This window comes from Triticum aestivum, chromosome 5B (assembly GCF_018294505.1).
Source record: "Triticum aestivum cultivar Chinese Spring chromosome 5B, IWGSC CS RefSeq v2.1, whole genome shotgun sequence".
NCBI classification, from domain to species: Eukaryota; Viridiplantae; Streptophyta; class Magnoliopsida; order Poales; family Poaceae; genus Triticum; species Triticum aestivum.
The window spans coordinates 678,343,271-678,354,230 of NC_057807.1; the positions used below are offsets into that span (position 1 = coordinate 678,343,271).

At 45.1% G+C, this 10,960-nt stretch overlaps 1 protein-coding gene across 2 annotated transcripts; it reads left to right on the plus strand.

Moving 5' to 3' along the window:
* The first annotated feature begins 2,402 nt into the window (after positions 1-2,402).
* On the plus strand, positions 2,403-5,444 carry LOC123114136 (tRNA:m(4)X modification enzyme TRM13). 2 transcript variants are annotated; one of them, XM_044535503.1, is made up of 9 exons: positions 2,403-2,647; positions 2,718-2,792; positions 2,876-3,175; positions 3,271-3,508; positions 3,749-3,806; positions 3,989-4,075; positions 4,185-4,316; positions 4,490-4,628; positions 5,090-5,444. In XM_044535503.1, exons 1-9 carry the CDS (start codon positions 2,523-2,525, stop codon positions 5,316-5,318), a joined length of 1,383 nt encoding a protein of 460 aa, XP_044391438.1. In that variant the 5' UTR covers positions 2,403-2,522; the 3' UTR covers positions 5,319-5,444. The 2 variants fall into 2 exon arrangements, with proteins under 2 accessions (XP_044391438.1, XP_044391439.1); XM_044535504.1 differs by having other exon boundaries at positions 2,404-2,647; positions 5,096-5,444.
* The last annotated feature ends 5,516 nt before the right edge of the window (positions 5,445-10,960 follow it).

Consider the following 10,960-nt stretch of genomic DNA (forward strand, 5'->3'; position numbering starts at 1 on the left):
GGTAAATGCCCACACACCAGCCCAGTCCTACGTGACACTAGAAACATGCCAAAATTCGTGCGCTCACAAACGGACGCGGATCCACGCGTGTGAGCGAGATGCAAACGCTCACGGGTGTGGGCGTTAGTGTTTTCGTAAAAATTCATGTTGTGCTATCTTATATCTTTTCTACCTTTTTCCAAACCTACGTGCAATCTGCAGAGAAAAATGCGCAAGATCGAGCAGAAAAGTATGTCACCTTTGTACGCATAACCCTAATTTGCGTTGTCGATCCCGAAAATCACGGTTGCTGCTGCTTATTGCGCGCATAGGAGCTAGATCGTAGCCTCGGCCTTGCCGCTGCTGCCGTTGCCACACGTTCAGAGATGATTCCGAGGTGGCGGCGACCAGACGATCAGCCAAGGCACAACCACGAGAGAGGAGCAAAGGAAAGATGAAAAGAAGCCTGATCTGATAATGCATTATGCCATTTATGCGTCGCACCTACCTGGGCTGCCTCAGTCTTACCGAATCAAAATATCGCTAAATTTCCGAAAACAAAAGGATCGCTTTACTCGGCGTCTCCGTTACAACTTGGGCTAGCGCTAACAGCATCGTTTTTTTCTAGGGTGCTTGCACGCTGCGTTTCTACATAACAGAGCATATCAGTATATTGGGGGCACTTCGTAGTCGGGGCCCGGGGCGGCCGCCCCTCTCGGGGCCGGCCCTGACATCGGCACAAAGGGTTGCGTGGTTAGTAGACGTGAGCTGTCTGTGGGCTAGTTTTCAGTCTGTGGTGTGCTTGAGCATTTTGTTTGCATGTGCGACTTGTGGTTTCTTTTGCGCTTGCTATGTTGGTTGATTACAAAGCGATGCCTTTTTTTAAAATTATGTGAACAATTTGGTGCACTGGTGTTGATGTTGTATGATGATGGTAGACCTGATTTGTGGCATGCAGGCGGAGTGGGTCTACGGGTGAATTTGACATTCGAGACTCACGCAAGCAAAGTGTACACAAGAGCTATGTTCGAGCAATTTGTGCAAACCGGGTCGAAGAATTGCAGAAAGATTTGTTGTGCAGATTGAGACACACACAAGAAGACTATCGGGAGAAATGGAGCAGGGTGATAGGGTGATTTTCTTAGTGAAAAAATGATTTACGGCGGAGCATGGTTTGAATGTGAATGTGGCTTGTTTGAACACATGGGGATGCTCTGTTGCCACATTTTGGAAGGTAGATATTTTTACTAGCCTGCAGGGCATGCTAGATTTTGGCAAGCTTCCTAACCTATGTTGTACTTGTAGGTCATGGATAACATCGGGATGATAGAAACAACGGAGAGCCATATAGTGAAAAGGTAGATGAAGGATGCAAGAGATATTTTGCCTGATCACTTGAAGCACCACCAGCCAGACCAGATCAATAAAACGTGCTAACTTTCCAGCATAACCGAATGTACGAAGGCGTTGGAGCCGGTTCGACTTGAGGACGCAAGTGTGCAGGCGTATGAAACTTTGATGGACCTTTTCGAGCATGATATGTCGGTGATGGCGATGTTCAGTAAGTGTCGTGACTGACTAGGCCATGAGGACCGGGCTGACAACAACAAGGTGGCACAGGCGGGCAATGAACATTCTATGAAAAGTGCAGGTGCAGATGATAGGATGCCAGGAAGTATGAACCCTCTACTTGGCTTAATGGCCCCAAGCAAGAAGAGGGACAAGGCACCTTACGAGGGGATGAGGCAAAGAACTAGGTTTTGCAATATTTGCAAAGCACAAGGACACAAAAGAACTTGCCCGAAAACGAGTGGAGATGCCCTAAGCGACCAAGGAAGGGAGGCGGATGCAGCAAGTGGAGCACATGAAGAACACTTACGAGAAGGGCACATGAAGAACACTTTCGAGCAGCAGACAGAAGGACAACTTGTGACTTAAAACCTGGAAATAGTTATGTTTATTTCAAAGCCGATGTGTGGCTGATGCCAGGATGGAGTCATGGTTTTTAATTCCATTATTCGTGAAGTGTTGTAAGCGAACTGACATGTCAAACTATTAGCACTGTGTTGTTGCAATAGTCATGCAGACTATCTGATGGTTCTTCAAAGCCATATGCGACTCGGAAGAGGAAGTGAAACGAGATGAACAGAGTAGGGACGATAAGGGATCCAAAGTCAGACTAGCGGTGTTGGAGCCGTAATAAATTGGTTAGCGCTCGTACGCTTGGAGACCGGACCAAGTGCGTGTAGAACCGGTTCATAAACGTGAACAAGCGTCGAGACCTAGAAGGCCACACTGGCCTTCAGCAATAAATAAGGACTGCTAGTTGCTCTGCATATATATCCCTCCCACGCAGCTAAAAAGAAGTGAAGCTGCATCCAAGCCCAAAGCCTGTACACCTATATACACGGCCTGTCAGAATTAACCGGGCTTACTGGGCCGCGCACGCGTGCCGATCCTTCCGCTAGGCCCTCCTCCTGCGCTCTCAGAGCAGGTTGGATTTCTCTCTTCCCACTCCGCCACCGCCACCGCCGCCGCCAGCGATGGCCCGCCCTCCGGCGAACGGCGTACCGGCGCCGCAGCCTCCGCCACCTCCCCCAGGCCGCTGCCACTTCTGGCTCCCCAACAAGCGCCGCCACTGCGCCAACTCCCCTATCCCATCCTCCCAGTAAGCAACTCCAGCTAACCTCCCACATATCCCCCGTTTGACCTCCACTCACCACCACCCTACTGCGCAGGTACTGCGGGAACCACTCGCCGGAGTCCTCCTCCGACTCGCGCCGCCGAGTCCCCTGCCCCGTCGACCCCTCCCAGTAAGCCCCCTGCACCACTCCCCCAGGTAGCTCCAGCGCCACCGCTCTTCTCCTACCCGCTGATTTTATTTTCCCCTGTGCAGCACGGTGTTCGAGGAGAACCTGGAGGCTCACGTCGGCAAGTGCCCCTTCAGGAAGCAGGCCGACGCCCTTGCCGGGCAGCCGTACTACTCCAAGGGCATCAACTCCGGAGGGGGAGATGCCGGTGGCGCCGCCGTCACCTCCGCCTCCAAGCGCGCTTCCGTGCACAAGCTCTCAGAGGAGGAGTTCTGGGCCTTGGTTGGGAAGATCCGGTCGGCGCACGCTGCGGCGGCCGTCCAAATGCGCGAGTCCTACATCGCCCCAGACGCCTGTGATAAGTGGATGAAGGGGCAGGTTGATAGGTGGGTGCTGTGGCAGTTTGAGGGGGTTGTGATAATTTGTAATGTTTTGGTTCCTGTGAGGCTTCAGGAGTGATTTATGTTGGTGCTTTGGATAGGAAGGTGCCGTATCAGGAGAAGCACGTTGTGCAGCAGGTGTCGATCGTGGGGAACATGGAAACATTTGGTCTGCTGCCGAGGGGTGGCGCTGAGGATGCAACGAAGGAGATCGCGTTGAAGAATGCTCCGGCAGTTGTTGAATTTGGTGCTGGGAGGGGTTACTTGACTCAGATGTTGGCAGACTGTTATGGGATCAAGAATATCTTCTTGGTCGAGAGACGAGCGTACAAGCTCAAGGTCAGCTTATGTGCACAAGAAACCTCGTTTTGGGGATTAGCTTACAACTTTACATTATGTTCATTGCTGATCCCTGTTAGTTACCCCATTTTTGCTGAATGCAACCTAATTTTCGTGTTGAACTTTACAACCTAATTTCACCAGGACTATTCCTTTGTTTTTGAAGCAATTCAGGATTAGTTCTGTCACTTCCTCGTTAACTGTTGTTGTCCTGTTCTTCCTTTTCTCTCAAATTTGTAGGCTGATCGAAGTTTAAGGCAAAATGAGGGTGTTAAATTGGAGCGTTTGAGGATAGATAGTAAGATTTCTTTTCTTTCTTTATTATTGCACAGCTGACAGGGGCATTTGGGTAGCTTGCGAGCGCCTTTGGGCGCTCAGTATTTTACCTGTGCATTTGCTCATGTATTTGTGTGCTGAAGTTATGCATTTGCAAACCAAAGTTGTCATACATTAATGTTTTCTACTTCGATATGAATGCAGTTGAGGATTTGAACCTGCATGGAGTAAAAGCGTTGAGTGGAAGTCAGTATCTAGCAATCGGAAAACATCTATGTGGGCCTGCAACAGGTGATTCCTGCATTTGTAAACAATGCAGTGTTTCATGTATAGGTGTACTGATACAGAAGTGCGTGAGGCTAGCTGAATGTTCCTGAGAAACCTTTTCTTTCCTCCACAGATATGACCATAATGTGCTGTCTTCATGAACTACACAATCATACAGAAGAGAAAGGCCATGACAAGCATCATCTCCGGGGCCTTGCTTTAGCCACCTGCTGCCACCATCTTTGCCAATGGAAGCATTATGCAAGTAATTACAGCTTGCCAAGCCTTGCAGCAAATTCTGTTTGGGATATATCATGCCACTTACCGCTTAGTTGCATGTATAATACTAACAAAGTCTGTTATATACTTAATACTTTGGAAGGTATATTAAAGCTGTTTGAATTGCTTTGAAAAGAATCATTTTTTTTGTGATTGCAGATAAAGCTTTCCTCTCTGGACTAGGGATTGCGGAGGAAGAGTTCCATGCCATGACATGGTTTAGCAGTTGGGCTGTGGATGGAGACCACAGCTCCCAGGACTCTTTGGGGTCTGAAGACTCGTCTTCTGAAGTAATCAGGTAAGAAATCATTAAACAAGTCTCAGCTAAGCCTTAACTCTGTTATGAGTTCCTATAACTGTAGAAGACCTTCTGTTAGAATCTTGTTAGGACCTCTATTATCACCCTTGCCATTCATTTCTGAAGTGAAATAAATGAAATAAGGAATACAAGTTTTAACTCGAGCAACATTGCAAAAACTCCTTGTCATTCATTTGCGAAGTGAAATAAGGAATCATTAGAACAAGTCTCAACTAAATAAGTCTTCTTAACTCTGCCCTACAGTTTGCTAATTACAAAATGTTTAGATCTTTATCACCCTTGTATTACATCTTGACTAGCAAAAGTTTAAACTAACAACATTGCAAAAAAAAAATAAAAAAAAAGTCCGCACCATTCATTCTGGAACACTGGAACCTCGGCACAATTAATGGTCCCACGAAAGCTTGCTATGTTTCTAACACCGTGTTTTATTGGACAAGGAACAGAGGAACCGAGAAGCCTGATCCGGAGATTGTCGGAGTCGACAGGATCATCCGCGGTATACCGGGTGTGGAGAGGAGCGCACTGGGATTCATGTGCAAAGATATCATTGACACCGGGAGGATGCTATGGCTTAGATCTAAGGGTCTAGATGCAGACCTCGTAAGCTATGTTCAGTCAGATATTTCGCCGGAGAACCATTTGCTCATGGCCAAGTGTAAGTCTTGATTGGGTTAAGCAATTTTTTTCTCAACCCTGAGAAAATTGGCAGAATTTTGTTGTAAAACGCTTTGTGTTTACAGAAATAGCCATCAGGATTCTCGACTCCGAAATGAAAGGGTTTGGTGAGAAAAACACTGCCATGACCGTCCAGATTTTGGATGATGGACCTCAAGAGTGTGTATCACAGTATGATCTTTAGGACAGTTTATGCATGGATTCATGAGAGAGGGAGTGCAGCACCCGAGCTTCACTGCTCTCTATATTTAAAAATTTTGAAATTCGTGTTTTGGAAGTTTCAAAAATATGACAATTTTCCTGGGGATACATATACACATTCTGAATACCCGTGGCAAAGTTTTGGTAGAAATCTCACTTTGTTTTGGGCTATAGAAAAAAAAATTCTGACAATGTATAAGAAAAGGGGTGCCATTTTTGTCAGGAATTTCTCTTTTTTGTATTTCTCAAAATACAAAGTATTTCTCTTTAAGATTTTTACCGGGCCTTAGGAATGTGTGTATGTATTCATGTATTTTATTTAAGATTTTTTGTGTGCAACCGAAGTGTCTTTTCCAAAATTTTCAAATATCAAGAGCCATGGAGCCTGGTAGCTGCAAGCACTTTTCGATGGATTCATGCTTTACTCACACCCACACAAAGATACAAAAGCAATTTTACTGACACCAATACTCCTCCAAACACAATTATAACACACGGTAGATCACATCTCATAAAATCTGTAACAAAATTAACTTGTCGCTCCGCTCTCCACCGCCGCCTCAAATTGCTTGCCGCCGGATGGATCAATCTCTCTGCGGAGAATCTGTAAAACTTGTCTCTCTCCTTTGTATATATCTCAGTGACAGAGTTTCTCTATCAACAAAAACTCCTCTCCTCTTCGAATTGCAAGGATGAATGAATGTCGTCCATCACTAGCTTTGGCTACGAGTATGTTACTTAGGCCTGGGAGCAAAACAAGAAGACATAAGGATAATACCGGCGACGTGCCCGGCTAGTATGATCAATAACCATAGGAAGGCAGAATGCAGTAGCATTCCGCAACACTGATTTTGTCCATCTTTTTGTATAAAATGCATCGATAGATTATAGAGCCGTACTATCCTTTCATAAGCTTATGGTTAATTTGGTTGCGTTCCGTACGAAGCCTGAAGACGTACATCCTAAGTTTTAAAATGTTGCACTGTATAAGAGTACATCCTACGTACTGGTACATATCAAGGAGAATAAGTAAGACTGACATACGTATGAGCCAGCTCGAAACTCTTCCTTCACCTTCCACTTGGGTGATGGACCTCCTGTTTCATGATATGTGTAATCTTCTCCTTTGTTCCTACAAGCACAGAGAAGAAACGACGACGATAGTTAACCAAGTACTCCCTCCGTTCCGAAATAATTGTCTTTCTAGAGATTTCAACAAGTGACTACATACGGAGCAAAATGAGTGAATCTACACTCTAAACCATGTCTACATACATTCGTATGTTGTAGTCCATTTGAGATGGCTAGAAAGACAATTATTTCGGAACGGAGGGAGTACTTAGTACTCCCTCCGTTCCTAAATATAAGTCTTTGTAGAGATTTTACTATGAACCACATACGGATGTATATAGATGCATTTTAGAGTGTAGTTCATTCATTTTACTCCGTATGTAGTTCATAGTGGAATGTCTCCAAAGACTTATATTTAGGAACGGAGGGAGTATATAATATAACAAATGTGTTCACTATCATGCACGATTAGTACATACCAATGCTGGTGAGAGCAGCATGTCAAGATATGACATATAATGCTACGAGGGCCTTGTGCTAGGCCATTTATGCTGCACTGATCCATAGCTAGTGACCAGGTGCGAGCACTGATGTCGTATTGCGCAAAACGGTGCTTTTGTGGACGGAAGTACACGATAGTATTGGCCTTGACCATGGGAAATGCCCTGGAAGAAACACAGATACTCCTTGGTCCCATGAAGATAGTGTTTTCTCCAAGGTTTGTTACCGGAATGAATTTTCCCAAGATAAGGTCAGCAAGCCTATAAACCGTTATATGGGATAGCTGAACATCGTCGTGTGCAACCACTAAGATCTCCAAACCATACTCTACCAGGTGGCAAGCCTCTAGGGGTTTCTCTATCGGGCCTGTGAAGATCAACTTTGGTGGGTCTTGATAGTGGCATACGTCCATCTCAAAAATCCGTGGTGCACCATTCCTATCAGCAAAGAAGGCGGGAACATCGTATATCTTTCCATGTAATGGCAGAGGTCCATTGATATATGACCCTGGGCATGTCCAACTTAGCATCGTCCATTGTGTATCTAGAGAGGTAGCAACAGCCCCATAAAAATACAAATTGAAGGTAATCAAAACAGTGACAGATCCTGCAACAAAGGAAGCACTAGTAGAGATGTATCTCATCGTCTTGATCTCGAGCGGCCAAGCTCCTCCCTCGGGCTTCTGCGAGACCAGGGTGGTGAGCCGTGGAAGCTCAACGATGTCACCGGTGAAAGGGTGGAGGAGACGGACGGCTGTGTCGTCGTCCCTCTGGAGGAGGAGTAGGCCGTAGACCGAATCAAGAATACAATGGTTGGCAAACAGTGGGAGGCGGACACGGACAAAGACACCCGAGTCTAGGTTGAAGAACCGGACGTAGTCACCCAGCTCGGGGTGCCCAGGATAAAGGCCACGGCCCTCGGGGAACATCGTCCAGCGACGCGGGTGGAAACGTGGATCGACGACGCCACGGCCACGCGGGCAGAGAGTCTCTGATCGCCATTGCACGCAAACAGCGCGGAAACGGACGTAATCCAGTAAATCGCCGCCAAGCAAGCGCGACGCGACCAGCCGAACAAAATCTCCTTGCATCGATTCCCAGCAAACCCTAGGGCTCCGGGTTGCCGGCGGCAGCGAGGGAGATATGCATCTTTGTTTTGTTGAGGTGGTGGCATGCATCTTCCGGTTAGCTGTCGTCGATCTGATCTTCCAAGAGGCTGGTTTGTATGCAAAATCGGCAAAAGCGATCATGGACTAGATGCCGGCTCGTGAGTTTCGGCAGCCGATGCAGAACGGTCTACCATGCATATAATAGTCGCCTCTGCATGCATATATATATATTGGTTTAGCCAAATTCCAAACTAATCGTTACGATACCAAAACTAATCGTTATGTTAGAGGATTCCCATAAGAATCTGATTTGGGGAAGGTAAGAACTTGAACTAGGTACTGTCAAAAATATTTTTTTTACTAGGTATTGAACTTCGTCGGACTCCTCCCTTTGCAGCGTGTCAAAATAGGGGAACTCTTCATTTTGCCAGATTGATCCATATGCACACGTGTACATAGTTTTAGAAACTGGACCGGACAGGCGGTCCAACTGAAAACCGTGTCAGTTTTTTAGCAAAAAGTCATTGAACGAAACAATGCGAGGTAGAAATGGGGTGGCGATGCTAATTTCCTTCGCTCGAAAGATGTAGGAATTTACTGAGGTGCTTGCATTGCAAGGGAAGCCCAAAATCAGGATTGAACACCTCAGCTGCATCGGCACCGTTCTCGCGATTTCAACTATCCCAAGAACATCGCAAAACAGAGTTCAGGTGAGGAAGTTATGGCCGTTTTATCGGTATGACCATGGCTGGTTGTACCGGACCCAGACAGCTCTGAAAGTTGCCCTTTCAGGCGGGGATTTTTCACCTATTTCATCCCCGTTTTTTCCCTCATGATCATTGGCTGATAAGGAAGGGTTTGAGAGAGAGGATTTGGTTCATTTTGAGCCCTTGGATCAAAGGAGAGAACCTTCAACAACGGAGGAGGCTTAGGGAGAGCTCTTATAAATACCTCCCCAACCTTCTCCGCTGCCATCAATCTGCCATAATCCGTCATTCATCCAAGATCAATGTCCACCACCCTATTGCTGCTCCAACTCCACCAACAAAGAAGAAGGGAGAAGATCAAGGGAAGAAGTTAAGGCTACGACACCGCACGCACCGGCCTTCGGGCCGGTATCGCTGCCACTGCCGTAGACTACCTTGAGGTCAAGTCATTTCTTGAAGCGGAAGGGAATGACTAGATCTGAAAATCGAGATACCACTCTAGAAGAGCCCGGATTCTAACTTTGTGTCAGACGCGCGGGCCAAGGGACAGTTGTGTCACCCAGATAATTAAGCTACAGTAACCCTCTACTAATGATGCCACATCACCATTGTTACTGTTCCTAAACTCACTCTAAATCAAATCCTATTCAAATTCAAAATTCAAAATCAAGTCAAACGGTAAAATATTTCAAACATTAAAACAAAAGTGTTCAAAATGTGGCAAATAAATCATAGGTAATTGTGGTGGAGAAATCATCTTCACATAAATATTTAGTTGCACTAAATTATTTAACACAACGGTAAAACAAATAATTAAGGGACAATTCCATTTCTCCCCCTAACTTGAGCCACCACCTGGCATTTGCCCCTAATTTTCAGGTATGCTAAAAAATACCCCTTTTCCGTCAATTCACCTTATAGAAATGCCCTTGCTGTCCGGTCAAAGGGCTTTGACCGTCTGGTGAATAGTAACATGGTGAACAGTAAATTCAAAAAATAGCACAAAAATCAAAAAAATCTGAAATTTTGTGGGATCGAAGATACTCAAGGGCGCAAGGTGCGTGCAAATTTTTGGGCTATTTGGACATTCCAGGAACTCGTGGCAAAGGAAAAAATATAAATCTATAGGCTGTGAACAGTAAATTCAAAAACAATAGCAAGAAAATTTTAAAAAATATGAATTTTTTGGCATCAAAGAGGCTTGGGTGCGCAAGGTGCTTGCAAATTTTTGTGATCAAATGACATGCAAGGTGCTCTAGCAAAAAAAATAGTGCATTTTTCAAAGTTTTTTTCTGCGCCAAATTTTGTTTTTTTCTCCATGAGCTCCTATAGTGTCGAAACACAACAAAAATTTGCACGCACCTTGCGCACCCCAGCCTCTTTGATGCCAAATTTTTTTAATATTTTTTTGAATTTTCTAGCTATTGTTTATGAATTTATTGTTCACATCATGCATTTTAAAGTTTTTCCTTTGACACGACCTGCTGGAATGTCCAAACTACGTGAAAATTTGCACGCACCTTGATCCCTTGAGTATCTGCGGTCCCACAAAATTTCAGATTTTTTTGATTTTTTTTTTTTGCTATTTTTTCCGAATTTACTGTTCACCAGGCGGTCAAATTCCTTTGACCGGACGGTAACGGCACAGAAGGGCATTTCTGTAAGGTGACTTGACGGAAAAGGGGTATTTTTGAGCATACCTGAAAATTAGGGGCAAATGCTAGGTGGTGGCTCAAGTTAGGGGGAGAAATGGAATTGTCCCAATAATTAAATGCTCTTTAAGTCATAAACAAATACAAAGTACTTATTTAAAGTGCCAAATTATTTATGGCAGAGATATAGTTAGTAATATTATTTTAGGTTTAACTTTTGCATTTCATAACAGTAAAGTAAAGTAAAACAGTAAAGGAAAATTATATAAAAAGAAAAGGTAAAAATAAAACAAACAAAAGGAAAATAGAAAAAAAGGGGGAAAACCCACTTGGCCAACTGGCCCAGCCGGCCTCCTCGCTCCCCTTAACCCCACCCGCGCGAAACCCTCGCTC

What these genes read in the sequence shown, in the direction of transcription:
- LOC123114136 (XM_044535503.1), top strand. Translation starts at nt 2,523, where the DNA reads ATGGCCCGCCCTCCGGCGAACGGCGTACCGGCGCCGCAGCCTCCGCCA. An exon ending in TGCCCCGTCGACCCCTCCCA is followed by an intron (nt 2,793 to 2,875) that starts GTAAGCCCCCTG and finishes TCCCCTGTGCAG; the next exon opens with CACGGTGTTCGAGGAGAACC. An exon ending in GACGAGCGTACAAGCTCAAG is followed by an intron (nt 3,509 to 3,748) that starts GTCAGCTTATGT and finishes TCAAATTTGTAG; the next exon opens with GCTGATCGAAGTTTAAGGCA.